The sequence below is a fragment of the Staurois parvus genome, unplaced genomic scaffold, assembly GCF_062004578.1.
Source record: "Staurois parvus isolate SC_StPar_1 unplaced genomic scaffold, SC_StPar_1.0 ptg000093l, whole genome shotgun sequence".
Taxonomy (NCBI): domain Eukaryota; kingdom Metazoa; phylum Chordata; class Amphibia; order Anura; family Ranidae; genus Staurois; species Staurois parvus.
Window position 1 is genome coordinate 80,001 of NW_028317889.1, and position 19,526 is coordinate 99,526.

Here is a 19,526-nt window from a genome sequence, read left to right on the forward strand (position 1 = left end):
ATTATTATATCTGCAACTTACTGTTCATGGCATGGACCTTAAAAAAAAACTTACTCATGCCCCTGGTGGCTTGCCAACACATTGTTCAGACATGGTCCACTGTTGATGCTATTAGGAAGCTAGTCTAGAGTGTTTATGGGCAGTGGAGGCTTTGAGGGAGTGCGTGTAGACAAGAAGGGGCTAAAAAGAGGCCAGAGAAGATCAGAAATACTCGGATGTCATGTAACAAAGGATGACAAAAAGTAATTTATGAAATTCCATAGTACAAAGCACACAAAATGTCATCCACCTAAGGTAAAGATATTCTTTAAGTATTCCATATTCACTGAGATGTTCCTTTAAGAATCTGTCACTTCTCCCCCTGCAAGAGATGGTTGCATTGGGCTTTGGATTAGGTATTAATTTGCCTTGTGTTTTGTGTCGAGAAGACGGGAGGAATTCTTTGATAACTGTGCTACAACAGGAACTGGGCCCCGTCCAAAAACACACCCGTGTTGAGTTAACTCCTTTCATCCAGTACAGACAAAGCTTCAGGGGCAAATCTGCAACGTTACCTCTTGGGTTATGATGATCTATGACTCAGGGAAACGTTATGTTACCACCCGGCAGTATTACAAAGGCAACATTTTCTTCTGCGCAGCAAGGAATAAAACACTAGGACCCCATACATACTTGAGCATGAGCATTTTTAGGTAATTTTGCAGCTTTTTTTGTGCATTTTGGTTTTAAACATTTTTTATGTTCTTTCCTGCTTCCACCATTTGTATTGTGGCCAATGGAAAACAATATTATCTGTTACATTATGAGTAACCATTGTCCTTGTATTTGATTCCTGTTTTCTTCTGTGTTGTGGTGTCTTGTGCTATTGGAGCTGTTGAACCATGTCCACTATGCCAATTTCTTTCCAGACCCCCTGGCACCCACCACAGATCATTTAATGGGCCATCACTGGGGTTGTAGAGATTGTTGTAATTGGCCATTGCCAAGATTGTAGAGATTTTTGTAATAGCAATCACTAGGGTCCTAGAGATACTTGTAATGGCCATCACTGGGGTTACAGAGGTTCATGCAATGGCCATCACTGGGGTAATAGAGATTCTTGTAATGACCATCACTTGGGTCACAAAGGTTCTTGTAATGGCCATCACTGTGGTCATAGAGATACTTGTAATGGCCATCGCTGGAGTTGCAGAGGTTCTTGCAATGGCCATCACTGGGGTAATAGAGATTCTTGTAATGCCCATCACTGGGGTAGCAGATGTTCTTGTAATGGCCCTCACTATGGTCATAGAGATACTTGTAATGGCCATCGCTGGGGTTGCAGAGGTTCTTGCAATGGCCATCACTGGGGTAATAGAGATTCTTGTAATGCCCATCACTGGGGTAACAAAGGTTCTTGTAATGGCCATCACTGGGGTCATAGAGATTCTTATAATGACCATCACTGGGGTCACAAAGGTTCTTGTAATGGCCATCACTGTGGTCATAGAGATACTTGTAATGGCCATCGCTGGAGTTACAGAGGTTCTTGTAATAGCCATCACTATGGTCATAGAGATACTTGTAATGGCCATTGCTGGGCTTATAGAGGTTCTTGCAATGACCATCACTGGGGTAATAGAGATTCTTGTAATGACCATCACTGGGGTAACAATGGTTCTTGTAATGACCATCACTGGGGTAATAGAGATTCTTGTAATGACCATCACTAGGGTAATAGAGATTCTTGTAATAGCTATCAATGGGGTCATAGAGATTCTTGTAATGACCATCACTGGGGTCACAACGGTTCTTGTAATGACCATCACTGGGGTAATAGAGATTCTTGTAATGACCATCACTGGGGTCACAAAGGTTCTTGTAATGGCCATCATTGTGGTCATTGAGATACTTGTAATGACCATTGCTGGAGTTACAAAGGTTCTTGTAATAGCCATCACTGGGGTAATGGAGATACTTGTAATGAACATCACTGGGGTCACAAAGGTTCTTGTAATGGCCATTCCTCTGGTTATAGAGGCTATTTTAATGGCAATCTCTGGGGACGTAGAGGTTCTTCTAATGGTCATTACTTTGGTCTTGTAATGACCATCACTGGGTCATAGAGGTTCTTTTAATGGCCAAAGTTGTGAAGGTTCTTGACATGGCCATCCCTGGTGTCATAAAGGTTTTCTAATGGTCATTCCTGGCATCATAAAGGTCTTGTAATGGCCATCCCTGGGGTTGTGGAGGTTCTTGTAATGACCATCACTGGAGTCAGACAGGCTCTTGCAATGGTCATTAATGGGGTTGGGGTGAAAAAAAACCTACTAAAATCCTTATGTTACACATTTTCAGTCACTTCAATTAATGGGGTCAAATGGGGGCAATTCTGTTTAGGTTCCACTCAGGATTGAACAGGCACCATTAAAACTTCATGTTGAGTGTTGTCGTCATCCGAAAACCGTGCAACAAATTACTTAGATGTAAGTACCTTTCATGGCAGGATCACCAGGTATTATTTTGATAAAATAATTCGATTTCTAAATATTAAACATTGCTTTTGAAATTATATTAACGCTTTAAAGATTATATGAGCATTTTAGTAATCGAGTTCACATTTTCTTTCACACTGTCTCTGTAACTGGGGGTGTAGCAAAGGGATGCGGACATATTTTGCACTATAGAGTGTCCTGTTTTTCTTGAAAGTCGGGTGACAGGTCTGAAATGAAACAGCCAGGGTTTCCCCATGACAGGGAAGTCGTACGTAGCACATTCTGCAAACTGTTTTGCAGGCACAAATTCTTAAAATAATTTATTTAAATCATATTTCCACCAATCGTATATCCAACGCTCATGGCTAGCATCCAAACCGTAGACACAGTAACAATGGCGGTGATTTAATCGCAATAGGGTGAGTCATTGAGGTGGATTCGGGCTCTACACCCACTGACCAAACAATTGTGTGTGTGTGTGTCTAGATGTGTGCCGCAGAGGTGATAAAACAAGGAGTCTGCTAGATAATTCTCATTATTGAGGGCTAATATTTCTCACGCCATTTTCTAGAGAAACTTAAGCATCAACCTTAAAGCACCACTCCAGCCAAAAATTTGATGAAAAGTAATAGCTCACTAGGAGAATAAAAACAAAAAGGTTTAATGGAAACATTCACTTGCTCTCTCTGGCAGTACATGCATTCTACCAATAGATGTCACCAGTCTGATGACCAGCATCATTCAATCCACTTCACCTAAGCACAGGTCATCCCGGACAAGCCCCCACCTGTGACTGGACAGTGAAAAGAGAAGCAGCAAAGAGACAAGCTCATTTCTCTGTCACTCTGCTATGTCCTCCTCTCAGCATACTCCTTCTGGACAGATGAACAGATTGGCTTGGCTCCTTGGGCTGCTTTTCTTCCCACACTCTAGCCCTGCTATACAGGAACAGCAAGAGGTGGATACAAGGTCATTCATTTGATGGAAACATTCACTTGCTATCTCTGGCAGTACATGCATTCTACCAATAGATGTCACCAGTCTGATGACCAGCATCATTCAATCCACTTCACCTAAGCACAGGTCATCCCGGACAAGCCCCCACCTGTGACTGGACAGTGAAAAGAGAAGCAGCAAAGAGACAAGCTCATTTCTCTGTCACTCTGCTATGTCCTCCTCTCAGCATACTCCTTCTGGACAGATGAACAGATTGGCTTGGCTCCTTGTGCTGCTTTTCTTCCCACACTCTAGCCCTGCTATACAGGAACAGCAAGAGGTGGATACCAGGTCATTCATTTGATGGAAACATTCACTTGCTATCTCTGGCAGTACATGCATTCTACCAATAGATGTCACCAGTCTGATGACCAGCATCATTCAATCCACTTCACCTAAGCACAGGTCATCCCGGACAAGCCCCCACCTGTGACTGGACAGTGAAAAGAGAAGCAGCAAAGTGACAAGCTCATTTCTCTGTCACTCTGCTATGTTCTCCTCTCAGCATACTCCTTCTGGACAGATGAACAGATTGGCTTGGTTCCTTGTGCTGCTTTTCTTCCCACACTCTAGCCCTGCTATACAGGAACAGCAAGAGGTTGATACCAGGTCATTCATTTGAGGTGGTGGCCATATTAGATTTCTTTTTTTAAGCTTTTCCCCCCTCTGTTTTCACCTGGTGATCTGGCCAGTAACAAACCTCCTGTACTAGAGCACCCCCATTCTGGATGAAGGAGCACAGGGGGCAGCAGCATTGTCAATCTGGGAGGATGGGAGTGTTAAAGGTACCAGCAGATTTAGATACACTAACAAATTGGAGCCGAAGGCCAGTTAACACTTTTTTTCACCTTTTAGGATATAGGTTTTACATAAATAAATAAAAGCTGATCATGGTAAGCACCCCTGTCAGTGGTAAATGGTTTGTCTCATCCCTGTAATTGACGCACTCTGCTGGAGAGCTTGTTCTTTTGGGAGCTGACAGTAAGTGGTGAAACACTGACCAATTTCTTTTTTGAGAAGACAAAAAAGAGCAAAAAATGTGTTTGATATATAAAACGATTAAAAATGTTGCTATGATCACTTACCAAAAAACAAAAACAAAAAAAAAACAATTTAAGAACTCAAAAACAAAAACAAAAAAAAAGCAAAACTCAAATTTTAAGTCGTTTTTGGCTGGGGGTACTACTTTTCGAGATGAGTGGGCACCAGGCAATGGCTATATAGAAACCTCAATCGGTAATCGAAAGGAAAACCAAATTTAATTTCAGTTGTGTTTCTTTTTTTTTTTAGGTTTTTACATTGTAAAACTTGTTTTTTATCTGCTGATTTACTTTCTCCATACAAATACACTTTTATTATATGGCAGAGAATCCCCAAAGCCCAATACCCAATGGGTAATCTAAAAGGGCATTACAGCAGATGCAGCCTGCTTTGAGTCTCTGGTTTTTGTTTTTTTTTGGACTAGCCATTGTTAGTGGCATGGTGACTTGTGAATCATTGCTTCTCTGTGTAAAAACTTTGAATTGGGTGCAATTTAATACTTTTCACTACATTGTATACAGTAAGACCTGACGATGGGGAGTTTTTGGCTCTCAAAACCCCTTAGCTTTCCTTTGTTTCTCTCTTGTTACTCGTGTTATTATTAGAACTTTGGACTCTTGAGAGGACTGTTGCTCTTCTAACTTTTTAAAACTCTGATTTCTGTACAAGGGTGGTCTGTTTGTCTGGTTGAAACTTGAGAAGGAACCATACAGTAACAGATGAATCTCTGCTCACTTCACCTATATATGCAAAATTACGCTTGAGCTACTGAGCTCTATAAATTGAAGTTGTTTTGCATAAGCGAAGCAAAACAGCAACCAGAAAATATGAAAAGTAGCCCGCAGCTCCACCTGCTGGCTGAAAAGCAGGATGCAAACTATTATTATGTCATATAATAATATTTCAGATCTGTCGAAAAGAATGTAAAAGAGATCCTGCAGCTCCACCTGCTGGCTGAAAAGCAGAATGCAAACTATTAATATGCCATTTTTTTTCTTTCAGATGTAGCTAAGAAAATGTGAAAAGGTGCCTGTAGCACCACCTCCTGGCTGAAAAGCAGAATGAAAACTATGAACGTCTTTTCTTTCAGATTTATCTAAGAAAATGTGAAAAGGTGCCTGTAGCGCCGCCTACTGGCTGAACAGCAGAATGCGACCTATGAACATTTTTTTCTTTCAGATTTATCTAAGAAAATGTGAAAAGGTGCCTGCAGCACCACCTACTGGCTTAAAAGCAGAATACAAACTATGAAGATGTCTTTTCTTTCAGATTTATCTAAGAAAATGTGAAAATGTGCCTGTAACGCCCCCTCCTGGCTGAAAAGCAGAATGCAAGCTATTAATATATCTTTTCTTTCAAATTTATCTGAGAAAATGTGAAAAGGTGCCTGCAGCTCCACCAGTTGGCTGAATAGCAGAATACAAACTATGAACATGTCTTTTCTTTCAGATTTATCTAAGAAAATGTGAAAAGGTACCTGTAGCGCCACCTGCGGGCGGAAAAGCAGAATGCGAACTATTAACATATCTTTTGTTTCAGATTTATCTAAGAAAATGTGAAAAGGTGCCTGTATCGCCACCTACTGGCTGAAAAGCAGAATGCGAACTATTAATATATCTTTTCTTTCAGATTTATCTAAGAAAATGTGAAAAGGTGCCTGTAGCGCCACCTATGGGCTGAAAAGCAGAATGCAAACTATGAACATGTCTTTTCTTTCAGATTTAAATAAGAAAATGTAAAAAGGTGCCTGTAGTGCCACCTACTGACTTAAAAGCAGAATGCAAACTATGAACATGTCTTTTCTTTCAGATTTATCTAAGAAAATGTGAAAAGGTGCCTGTATCGCCACCTACTGGCTGAAAAGCAGAATGCAAACTAATATATCTTTTCTTTCAGATTTATCTAAGAAAATGTGAAAAGGTGCCTGTAGCGCCACCTTCTTTCTGAAAAGCAGAATGCAAACTATGAACATGTCTTTTTTTTTTTCAGATTTATCAAAGAAAATCTGAAAAGGAGTATGGATTGCCACTTGCTGGCTGAAAAGCAGAATGCAGTATGTTAAATTTCAGACTTATCTAAAGAAAGAAAATACCTTCTCTAATTTGAGCTACGACCGTAAATAAAGATCGAAATTGCTGTAGTAGATTGTTGTTTATTCTTTCGTGGAAGGATATTGTCACAACTGTGTCTAGTGGCATCAGAAATAATTTTCTTAGAAGACAAAAAAAAATGATATATAATATATATAATTATTTTTTCAAACATGCGGCATGCATGGAACTTTTTGCAGAATCTTCTTTATTAAAACAGTTTGTTGGAAGTAACAATTTAGGATTAGATGAGACATTTTCCTTGCTGAGGTTGGTGACAAGTGACATTGGAATGAAGGTGAAAGTTCCAATGTTAGTGAGTCTGGTCATCCACCCACGCCCTCTGTATATACAGGAATGTTGACATGCAGACAGCCTCACCTTACTGCCATAGATTCTACATGTAGAGGGAGAACAGCTGAGATGATGGATTGTCATCTGACAAATGCCCTACAGGGAGAAGTCCGGGCTGGGTTTACCATAAAGGATTCTGTAAGGCGGTGCCAGTGCCCACACCAGAATGTACAGATTCTGAGAACTAGTTCATTTCCTTGTTTCCTATTTAGCCAGAGAACTTAATTTTGGGGTGAGGAGGCAAAACATGTAAGGGAAGGGAGTGCAGGGGATGTTAGGGCAAGAGGGTGCAGGGGATGCAGGGGGAGGAGGGTGCAGAGGATGCAGGGGGAAAAGGGTGCAGGAGATGCAGGGGGAGGAGGGTGCAGAGGATGCAGGGGGAAAAGGGTGCAGGAGATGCAGGGGGAGGAGGGTGCAGGGGATGTAGGGGGAGGAGGGTGCAGGGGATGTAGTGGGAGGAGGGTGCAGGCGATGATGGGGGAGGAGGGTGCAGGGGATGTAGTGGGAGGAGGGTGCAGGAGATGCAGGGGATGTAGTGGGAGGAGGGTCAGGGAATGTAGTGGGAGGAGGGTGCAGGAGATGCAGGGGATGTAGTGGGAGGAGGGTGCAGGGGATGTAGGGGGAGGAGGGTGCAGGGGATGTAGTGGGAGGAGGGTGCAGGGGATGAAGGGGGAGGAGGGTGCAGGAGATGCAGGGGATATAGTGGGAGGAGGGTCAGGGGATGTAGTGGGAGGAGGGTGCAGGAGATGCAGGGGATGCAGAGGATGTAGTGGGAGGAGGGTGCAGGGGATGTAGTGGGAGGAGGGTGCAGGGGATGTAGTGGGAGGAGTGTGCAGGGGATGTAGTGGGAGGAGGGTGCAGGGGATGCAGTGGGAGGAGGGTGCAGGGGGGCAGTGGTTGAAGGGAGAAGGGTGCAGTGGTTGTAGGGTGAAGGGGTGCAGTGGTTGTAGGGTGAAGGGGGGCAGTGGTTGTAGGGTGAAGGGGTGCAGTGGTTGTAGGGTGAAGGGGGGCAGTGGTTGTAGGGAGAAGGGGGCAGTGGTTGTAGGGTGAAAGGGTGCAGTGGTTGCAGGGTGAAGGGGTGCAGTGGTTGTAGGGTGAAGCGGTGCAGTGGTTGCAGGGTGAAGGGGTGCAGTGGTTGTAGGGTGAAGGGGTGCAGTGGTTGCAGGGTGAAGTGGTGTAGTGGTTGTAGGGTGAAGGGGTGCAGTGGTTGCAGGGTGAAGGGGTGCAGTGGTTGTAGGGTGAAGGGGGGCAGTTTTTGTAGGGTGAAGGGGTGCAGTGGTTGCAGGGTGAAGGGGGCAGTGGTTGTAGGGTGAAGGGGGCAGTGGTTGTAGGGTGAAGGGGGGCAGTTTTTGTAGGGTGAAGGGGTGCAGTGGTTGCAGGGTGAAGGGGGCAGTGGTTGTAGGGTGAAGGGGTGCAGTGGTTGCAGGGTGAAGGGGGGCAGTGGTTGTAGAGTTAAGGGGGGCAGTTTTTGTAGGGTGAAGGGGGCAGTGGTTGCAGGGTGAAGGGGTGCAGTGGTTGCAGGGTGAAGGGGGCAGTGGTTGTAGGGTGAAGGGGGCAGTGGTTGTAGGGTGAAGGGGGCAGTGGTTGCAGGGTGAAGGGGGGCAGTGGTTGTAGAGTTAAGGGGGGCAGTGGTTGTAGGGTGAAGGGGTGCAGTGGTTGTAGGGTGAAGGGTGGCAGTGGTTGTAGGGTGAAGGGGTGACATGGGTGACACACACTGGATACCAATCCTTCCTTTACTCAGCAATGAACTCACCCTGGGTGTTGTGAGGAGCGGTGTTGATGACGGGTGAGCTCTGTAGGGTGACGTGTCCATTCTGAACGTCTACATCAACCTGCAACAAAGAGACACAGAGTGTCAGTGCCGGGCTGGGGCCACCAGGCTACAAGGAGATGGCATGTAGTGGTCACTATGCTGTGCAAAACCACCATCGGGGTGCAGGGGGTGTATGGTAAAGGAAATACACAGGGTGTAGAGAGAAGGGGGTGCAGGGGTTGATGATGTCATCAGGCTGTAGGAAGCCACCATGCTGTGTAACCACCTGATAGGTAACAGGCCCCTCCCAGGAGGCAGCGGAGTCAGTGCCATGGCATAGTCTGCACTGCCGTATTGAACACTGTGCGTCTCATGTTGGAAGCTGCTTTCCAATCCCAGTGGAGACGCACAGCACAGTGCGCACTGCTGGAGGTAAGTGGCTCTGGGTACATTACATACATTCTATAACACACATGCTGCCTGCAGGCTGACAACAGAGAATGAAATATAGATTCCATATCATGACACATCCAGCAATAGGACACCAATGTCCCCTCCCAGCATGCACTGCACCCCCCCAGGGTAATGTCACCAAGAACCAGACTGACTGGTACAAAGGGTGACAATAAAGTCCCATCACACCTCTATAATATATACAGAGCGGTGTGCGTGGGAAATGTGAGAAAGCCAAAAACATGGCAAATTAATGTACCGTCCATCGTAACAGCCAATCAGAAGTCGGTGTGAACTTTGACTGCAATATATGTAAATGTATTCTTTTAGCAATAATAATAATGCAATTATTATTATTATTATTGATTTAAATATTACTATTGTAATAATCATCATTGCCATCATCGTGTACAAATAATCACAACAATAGTAATCATCGTTATCACCATTAATGTAATGCTGTTCTGTTTGTAATAATAATCATAATATTGATAAAAAATGCAAAAATAATCACAACATTAATAATAATAATCACTATCATCCCCATCATTATTTTTAATATTGCTATTCTTTTTGTAATAATATTAATAATAATAACATATATAAAAAATTATAAAATAATCACAACAATAATCATCACCATCATCATCACTCTTTTTAATATTGCTATTCTTTTTTTATTATTATTATTATTAATAATAATAATAATAATAATAATAATAATAATAATAATAATAATCATCACCATCAATATTTTTAATATTGCTATTCTTTTTGTAACAATATTAATAATAATAACATATATAAAAAATGATAAAATAATCACAACAATAATCATCACCATCATCACTCTTTTTAATATTGCTATTCTTTTTTTTTTATTATTATTATTATTATTATTAATATTATTAATAATAATAATAATAATAAAAATCATCATCATCATCCCCATCACCATCATTATTTTTAATATTGCTATTCTTTTTGTAACAATATTAATAATAATAACATATATAAAAAAAAATTATAAAATAATTACAACAATAATCATCACCATCATCATCACTCTTTTTAATATTGCTATTCTTTTTTTTAATTATTATTATTATTATTAATAATAATAATCATCATCCCCAACACCATCATTATTTTTAATATTGCTATTCTTTATGTAACAATATTAATAATAATAACATATATAAAAATGATAAAATAATCACAACAATAATCATCATCATCCCCATCATCACTCTTTTTAATATTGCTATTCTCTCTTTTTTTTTAATTATTATTATTATTATTAATAATAATAATAATAATAATAATCATCATCCCCATCACCATCATTATTTTTAATATTGCTATTCTTTTTGTAACAATAATAATAACATATATAAAAAAAATTTATAAAATAATCACAACAATAATCATCACCATCATCATCACTCTTTTTAATATTGCTATTCTTTTTTTTAATTATTATTATTATTATTATTATTATTATTAATAATAATAATAATAATAATCATCATCATCATCATCCCCATCACCATCATTATTTTTAATATTGCTATTCTTTTTGTAACAATATTAATAATAATAACATATATAAAAATGATAAAAATAATCACAATAATCATCACCATCATCATCACTCTTTTTAATAGGAGAAGAAGAAGAAGAAATAATAATAATAATAATAATAATGATAATCATCATCATCCCCATTACCATCTTTTTTTTAATATTGGTATTCTTTTTGTAATAATATTAATAATAATAATAATAATAATAATAACATATAAAAAATAATAACATAATAAAAAAATGTTAAAATAATCACAATGATCATCACCATCATCATCACTCTTTTTAATATTGCTATTCTTTTATTATTATTATTATTATTATTTTAAATATTACTTTTACTGTTAACTTATTGTTGTAGTAATAATAATACAATAAATAGTATGCTATGTGGGTGTGTCCCTCACCTGGGATTTGGTGTCATCAGTGCTCTCCCCCTCCACGTCGGAGCTGCTGATTTCATTTCCCATAGTGAGTGTCTGTGTGAGAGACCATGGTGATATGAGATTGGTGCTCCGACATGATTGTGAAATGACATATAAATGACGTGAAACGTGCAGAATATACAGTTTTCCTCCCCTGGGCAATGAGGGTTTGTGTATAAACAGTCAGTGAGTTTGTTATCTCCCGTGTGGATGCACTGAGCAGGCTAGACACTGAGCCATGGGGAGCATATTTTTTTTTTTTTGTTGCCAAGTTTATTTTATTACTGTGTTGCTCGTGTCCCTTTGATGTGTTTCGGCAACAGAGATGGAGCCTGAGGGGAGAGCGGTGTCACTTTTCCATTTAGGTGTAAACACGTGTTTTACACAAACCAGCCGCAGCATTTTCCAGCACAGTTTCAGTCCAGTTTGAAGGATCGCAGGAAATGTGAGAAGCTGCAACCTTTCATTAGAGAAGCTTTTCTTAATCTGATAATTTTTTTCCCAGAGCAGAGAACACACCTCTGTGGCTCCATTGTTTCGGTAAGAATAACATTTCATAGGACTGAAAGGATCCTCCGGAGCAGGAATTCCCCTCCCCGTCTCTGCTTTGTTATGGGATGGCAGGACGTATATAGAAGCCAGAGGATGGGCTTTGGCTGCACACTGTGTAATGTAATGTGACCACATAGCCATCCCTGCATCCTGTCCTCCAAAAAATCCTGTTTTCCTGTCATGCTGATCCGCTGGTTTCTGCACCTTCTGCATCAGCGACCTACATGGGTTAGTCCAGACCAACCAATCAGAATTCACTCTGAGATCAGTCAGGTGCAAAATGCATTCCGATTGGATGCTTCACGTCACCGCGCTTCACACCTGCACAGCCGTAGAAAAGGTGGGCAGGTAACTGGAAGCAGTGCTGGGACAAGGTCAGCTACAGCCCAGGGGGAACATGCCCCCCCCGCTCCCCCCGCAATGTATGAACATTATATGTCAGCAAAAATCACCCCCCCCCTAAAAACATAAAGAGCAATAATCTGCATGTTTACCCCCTAGCATACATCCCCCCCTCCTCCCAATACAAATCTACCCCCCTGCTGAAATACCCTTCTCAGCACAAATCCCCCCCCCAACCCTCCTAGCAAATTATCTCATTCCCCATATGGCCCCAACACAAATCCAATCCCCCCCCCAAAAAAAATCCCCCCTTCCTAGTACAAATCTTATACCCCTAAAATTTCCACTGAGCACAAATCCTCTCCATATACTTCAAATCCCCCCTCCCAGCACAAATCCCCCCCCCAACCCTCCCAGCAAATTATTTCATTCCCCATATGGCCCCAGCACAAATTCCCCCCCACCCCCCCAAAAAAAATTAAAAAATTCCCCCCTGCCAGTACAAATCCTATACCCCTACAATTTCCACTCTGAGCACAAATCCCCCCCCCCCCAAAGCACAAATCTCCCCCCCAACCCTCCTAGCAAATTCTCTCATTCCCCATAAGGCCCCAGCACAAATACCCCCCCCCCAAAAAAAAAAAAGATTCTCCTCCTCCTAGTACAAATCCTATACCCCTCAAATTTCCACTCTGAGCACAAATCCTCTCCGTCTACTTCAAATCCTCCCCCCCTCCCAGCACAAATTCTCCCCAACCCCCCACAAATCCCCTCCCAATTTCCCTTCTTAGCACAAATCCCCCCAATCAGCCCCAACAGCACAACCCCCCCCAAAAAAAAAATCCCCTTGCCCCTCCCGCATTACCTTTTCTAGCACAAACCCCCCAAAATCCCCCCTCCCAGCACAAATTCTCCCCAACCCCCCACAAATCCCCTCCCAATTTCCCCTCCTAGCACACATACCCCCAATCTGCCCCGATAGCACAAATCTCCCCCCCCAAAAAAAATACCCTCCAAGCACAAATCCCCTTTACCCCCTCCCCCCCTCACCGTATTACCTTTTCTAGCACAAACCCCCCCAAACCCTCCTCCCAGCGCAAATCTTCTTGCCCCATTCCCACTCAGCTCAAAACGCCACTCCTAGTACACCTCCCCAAATTTCCCCTGCTAGAACAATTCTTATCCTCTGTCACCCCCCCAGAAAAAGTTCCCCCTCCCAACACAAATCCCCTCCCCTCAAAACCTCTTGTGGTGCCCCCCCCCCCACCTTACATGATACCACAGTGCCCAGGGCAGCCGCCCCTCCTGCCCACCCCTGGCGGAAGCATCAAATGAAAGGACGTCAGTCAATGAAGCGATCGGACACTTAGGCAGTCAATACCCATGCTTTGCGCCTCTACATCCTCCAACTGCTGCAAACTGCCAGTTGATGGAGGGTGTTAGAGGGGCGCTGCTTGGTGAATACAATCTCCTTCCATCTTTGTGAAATTCCTGAACATGGAGATGGTGAGTGCCAAGACGAAAATCTGTCTGGGTGACGGAACCGACTTTGAATGGCAAGTTAACAGTTGTTATCTGGTCTCCATGTACCGCAGTGCTGCGCAGCGACTGGCTCAGGACAAACCTACGCCCTCTATGTCAACGCCGTCTGGCAAAGGACCAGGCATCTGTCTGAAAACAACAGCAGCCGATACACCTGGTAGTCATTCAGATTCCTACAGACGCCCTAGATGGGTGTGACTTGGGCCCCATGAGGGGCCCCCACCCATAACTGTAACATATCTATAAGACCCCCGGCCTCCTTCTTCCCTTGGCCTTTGGTAGGGAAGGGTCAGTCTCTGCCTGAAATCCATCCTTAAAGGGGATAAGTGTTTTAAAGCTTGATGGGTGTCATTCTCATTATAAGCCCGTGAGAGTGTGGAGTCTCCCTCACTCCGCTGCATTCCCTATAAGAATGGTCAATGTGAACGGTGATGGGTAATGGCGGGGACAGGCGGACTCCGCTGGATGGTAGAATTGGCTTCCTTTTACCCACATTGGGATGAGTAGTAGACCGGATGACCCTTCATATCCTATCTGCAGGCCAGAGCTCCACCCATAACCACAACGTTGGCTCACAGCAATGGCGGCTTGACGGCTGAGTAGCAACAGATGGGACCACCAGACAGTCACCAGCATATAATATGCAGGACTTGGAAGGAGGGGTTCCTGTCCCCACTGTCCATCGCCTGAGGACTTACTGCAGAGATCTCACTAACAGAGTCCCTGAGAGAGAGAAGGACTGTCAGGATGTCTCCAGCATCCACTGAAATGGCAGTTCATGGTGGACTGACCATCAGCACAGGATAAGAACTGTCCTGTCCTCAGAAAAGTGAACTTGTTGGCAATATCAGGGGGAAGAAGGACAGGGATGGAGGGACAGAGGCAGGGGGAAGGAGGACAGGGATGGAGGTACAGAGGCAGAGGGAAGGAGGACAAGGATGGAGGGACAGAGGCAGAGGGAAGAGGACAGGGATGGAGGGACAGAGGATGAGGGAAGAGGACAGGGATGGAGGGACAGAGGCAGAGGGAAGAGGACAGGGATGGAGGGACAGAGGATGAGGGAAGAGGACAGGGATGGAGGGACAGAGGCAGAGAGAAGAGGACAGGGATGGAGGGACAGAGGATGAGGGAAGAGGACAGGGATGGAGGGACAGAGGATGAGGGAAGAGGACAGGGATGGAGGGACAGAGGATGAGGGAAGAGGACAGGGATGGAGGGACAGAGGCAGAGAGAAGAGGACAGGGATGGAGGGACAGAGGATGAGGGAAGAGGACAGGGATGGAGGGACAGAGGATGAGGGAAGAGGACAGGGATGGAGGGACAGAGGCAGAGGGAAGAGGACAGGGATGGAGGGACAGAGGATGAGGGAAGAGGACAGGGATGGAGGGACAGAGGCAGAGGGAAGAGGACAGGGATGGAGGGACAGAGGATGAGGGAAGAGGACAGGGATGGAGGGACAGAGGATGAGGGAAGAGGACAGGGATGGAGGGACAGAGGCAGAGGGAAGAGGACAGGGATGGAGGGACAGAGGATGAGGGAAGAGGACAGGGATGGAGGGACAGAGGCAGAGGGAAGAGGACAGGGATGGAGGGACAGAGGATGAGGGAAGAGGACAGGGATGGAGGGACAGAGGCAGAGAGAAGAGGACAGGGATGGAGGGACAGAGGATGAGGGAAGAGGACAGGGATGGAGGGACAGAGGATGAGGGAAGAGGACAGGGATGGAGGGACAGCGGAGGAGGGAAGAAAGACAGGGATGGAGGGACAGGGATGGAGGGACAGCGGAGGAGGGAAGAAAGACAGGGATAGAGGAACAGTGTTGTAAACAATAAAGTCATGGATAGAGGAAGAGTGGCGAAGGGAAGAATAACGGGGACAGGAGCAGAGGGAAATATTGCAGGGATAGGGAGAAGGAGAGGGATAGAGGAAGAGTGGTGGATGGAAGAAGAATAGTGGTGTAGGACAGGGACAGGGGAGAGTGGTGGAGGGAAGATGAAGAGTGGTGGAGGGAAGAAGAATAGTGGTGTAGGACAGGGACAGGGGAGAGTGGTGGAGGGAAGATGAAGAGTGGTGGAGGGAAGATGAAAAATGGTGAAGGGACAGGGGAGAGTGGTGGAGGGAAGTAGTAGAGGGATAGAGGAAGAGTGGTGGAGGGAAGATGAATACTGGTGGAGGGACAGGGGTACAGGGACAGGGGAGAGTGATGGAGGGAAGTAGGACAGGGAGAGAAGAAGAATGGTGAAGGGAAGATGGATAGTGGTGGAGGGAAGATGACGAATGGTGCAGCGACAGGAGGACAGGGGCAGGGGCGGACTGACCATTTGGAAACTTGGGCACTGCCCGAGGGCCCGGGGTCAGTAGGGGGCCCCATGAGATGCCCCTGGTACCTTTTTCATAGGATTTTTTGAGTTTGGGCAAGGACACAGGGGCCCCATGATCCCCTATTGCTTGGGGGCCCCATGAGTTGTCAGTCCGCCCCTGGACAGGGGAGAGTGGTGGAGGGAAGTAGGACAGGGAAAGAAGAAGAGTGGTGAGGGGAAGATGAATACTGGTGGAGGGAAGATGACGAGTGCTGGAGGGACGGGGACAGGGGAGAGTGGTGGAGGGACAGGGGGACAGGGACAGGGGAGAGTGGTGGAGGGACAGGGGGAGAGTGGTGGAGGGACAGGGGGACAGGGACAGGGGAGAGTGGTGGAGGGACAGGGGGAGAGTGGTGGAGGGACAGGGGGACAGGGACAGGGGAGAGTGGTGGAGGGACAGGGGGACAGGGACAGGAGAGAGTGGTGGAGGGACAGGGGGACAGGGGGAGAGTGGTGGAGGGACAGGGGGACAGGCACAGAACCACGCACTCACCCACTCTACTCCTCCGTCTCCTTTCTGCAGATGTTCAGTGCTGGGCTGGCTGTGTCGCCTCTACCTGCAGTCACGTTACAGGTGGAATGCCTGTGGCACAGTCAGGGGTGGAGCACTCGGTGACAATGTATTTGTTTTGCTATAGGCTCGGCATGCTCACTCACATTTCTAAACACAATCCAAGCCCATCCTGCACACACATGACTTTATTTGCCATGTCGTTTATCATGTCACTCTGCTGCTGTGGTGGAACTACAAGTCTCAGAATGAACAAGGAATGAGAAGGAGCTCTGCATCGTGAGGTGATGCAGCATCTGGAGAGGGGTGGGCAGATGGGGGGAGAAGCATGCTATATTCAACAATAAAGTAACAGGTACTCTTGAAGTCCACCAGTCCATGACTACATTCCTGGCATCTCACAATATACAGTAACAGAACAATTTTTAGAAAAGCTCCCCATTTTATCATTAAAATGCTCCAATCCTAGCTGCCTTGGCTGAGATGATATAATCAGTCTGCTGCAGGCAGGAGGAAACATTTCCTCAGTCTCCCCTCCCTCCAGCGATCAGACTGTACCATGTAAAGGTGAGAGGCTGTAGCATAGGATGATCTGTGCCAGACATTGTATAGAATTTTATTCCAAGAAAAGGTCAGATAGAAGAGTGAATGAGGAAGCCAACACGTTTCGGGCCCAACATCACCCTTCATCAGTGGGGTGTCAGCACCCAGGTTGGGAAATGATCATGTTAAGGTCTGAACTGCAACAGCAGATAAATACTGTGACTGATGACACCTAGATTTAAATACAATTTTATTCCAATGTAAGGTCAGATAGAAGAGTGAATGAGGAAGCCAACACGTTTTGGGCCCAACATCGCCCTTCATCAGTGGAGTGTCAGCACCCAGGCTGGGAAATGATCATGTTAAGGTCTGAACTGCAACAGCAGATAAATACTGCGACTGATGACATTCAGATTTGGATACAATTTAATTCCAATGTAATGTCCGATAGAAGATCTAATGAGGAAGCCAACACATTTTGGGGCCCAACTTCACCCTTCATTAGTGGAGTCTCATCACGATCATGCCTGGGTCCAAACTGCAACAACAGTGAAATACTGGCATTGGTAAAAACCATATCCATACATAATTTTATTCCTGTATAAGGTTAGATCAAATGGGGAAGCCAACACATTTTGGGGGCAAAACCTCATGCCCCTTCATCAGTGGACTGTTAGACACGGCACTTGTCATCAGCTGGTTTGGCTACCTAACAAGTTGGTATTAGCATGATGGGATTTGTAGTTTCCCCACAGCTGGAGTGCCAAAGTTGCATACTCCTGAGATACATTGTCTGCATCTATAAGTCGTAACGAAGTAGGCAATGTTGGGTCCCTATAAGTCGTAACGAAGTAGGCAATGTTGGGCCCCTATAAGTCGTAACGAAGTAGGCAATGTTGGGTCCCGAAACGTGTTGGATTTCTCTTCTGCCCTTACATTGGAATACCATTGTGATCACCACCATGATTACTTTGGAATACCATTTTATTAATAACTTGTGTTTTGGTCTTTGTGTATGGAGGCTGCCAGCCCAGTGACCAGTTAACCTATACTAACACCACCTGCAATACTATTGGACAGCAATATCAATAGGACAGCCCTAGAGGTTCAACACTGCCTATCAAATGTCTCAATTGCCCAGAAAGAAGAGGATTTTTTTGGAAGAGGCTTCTGGAAGATCAGCCTCACAATATGAAATCTGTATAGTGAATGTATGATGGAAAATTATCTTGCTTATCCCGCTATTGTTTCTGATACTTTCAGAGATTTTGGCACCTACTAAAAGGTGGGGTTCATTGTCTGTAAGCCCCGCCCAACCCCTACAGGCATTACCCGCCCCTGAGCTTCTTATAGGAGGAAATTTGATTGCCTAAATCAGATTTTTATTTCTTTCCCTAAGAGGGGTTTGCACTGGGCACACTTACAGAGCGCCCCCCATTGGCACAGGATCACCAGTTAAACACTTGTAGGTGTGTGCCATGACCTTTCATTAGAGGGATCCACCGATTGTGTGGAGGTCAAGTCCTTAACATTTGTAGACAGCTTTACAATGGGTACAGTACTGGGTGGTGGACGAATGCATATTCTCAATGGCTGCCTTTGGGGATCGCGGTCTAAGAGTGCGTCACAAACCCGTCAGCCACTGACGGTTCGATAAACGCAAGCTTGGCTACCCATTCCTGGACTTCAAAAGGAAACAAATGACTAGAACTGGTGCGCAAGCAGCAGTGCCGCCATTGGGCGAGGATCACACTGGATTAGGTGCTGAAGGACAGGTTGACCAATCACATAGCCTGCAACTTTCTCATTTCTGACCCCACTTAATATTTAATGTAACTAAAAAACAACGCCATTGGCTGCAGAATTTTTTTGAATTGGTGACCAATAAAGACTCCTATAAACATAGGCTTGTGGGGGCGGGGTCAATTTGCGCTTCCTGTATTGGGCAGCTGTAAATTCCTCCAATGGGAAGAGGAACGTATAGTTTCTTAGAACGTTTCTTTGCTTGGGTTGATCCTATTGCACCTGATGTATGGAAGAAAGGGAAGTTTCCCGGCTCCCTGCCATCCATCAGCCAATGAAGAGATCCAAGTATGGCAGAATCTCGCCACTGGTCACTTAAAACCATCACCAACCCGCGTGCGCAGATACACCTCCCACAAGCGGTCAGGTTGACGTCTATCCAATAGCAACTGAAAATACCAAACAAGACGACATGCTGCTAAGAGGTTGTTCGGTTTACCTGTGAACCACCACAAATGTAACGCGGCCAAGATGGCAGCCATGCCCATTGCAGTTCCTGGAGCGGATCGGGGCCACCTCTTGCTTGATAAAAAGCTCAGCGCAAGTTTTCTTACTGTCAACCTGGAAGTCAATCCTGAGACATAACAGGTCATGTTTTCCAGCTCTCCTCGCAGCAGCACAGCTGAGCCAATCACAGGGGGAATGCAGGACAGTTTATTAACCCCCTAACCCCCAAGATGAATTGGGCTCCGGCTGCATTT

The 19,526-nt window shown here is 44.9% G+C and overlaps 1 protein-coding gene across 7 annotated transcripts in view; it reads right to left on the reverse strand.

The window, feature by feature from the left end:
• The window catches only part of BCAS1 (brain enriched myelin associated protein 1), a 91,298-nt gene extending 74,761 nt beyond the window's left edge, over positions 1-16,537 (reverse strand). For 2 of the 7 annotated variants that reach the window (XM_089670699.1, XM_089670698.1), the window contains exons 1-3: positions 16,462-16,536; positions 11,156-11,227; positions 8,709-8,787 (exon numbers count right to left, since the gene is read on the reverse strand). In XM_089670699.1, the coding sequence (XP_089526825.1) occupies positions 8,709-8,787; positions 11,156-11,218 (142 nt within the window). In that variant the 5' untranslated portion in view covers positions 11,219-11,227; positions 16,462-16,536. Of the gene's footprint in view, positions 1-8,708; positions 8,788-11,155; positions 11,228-16,461 lie in introns of all 7 variants that reach the window. The other 5 variants (XM_089670696.1, XM_089670694.1, XM_089670701.1 and 2 more) reach the window with 4 other exon arrangements.
• Positions 16,538-19,526: the final 2,989 nt, after the last annotated feature.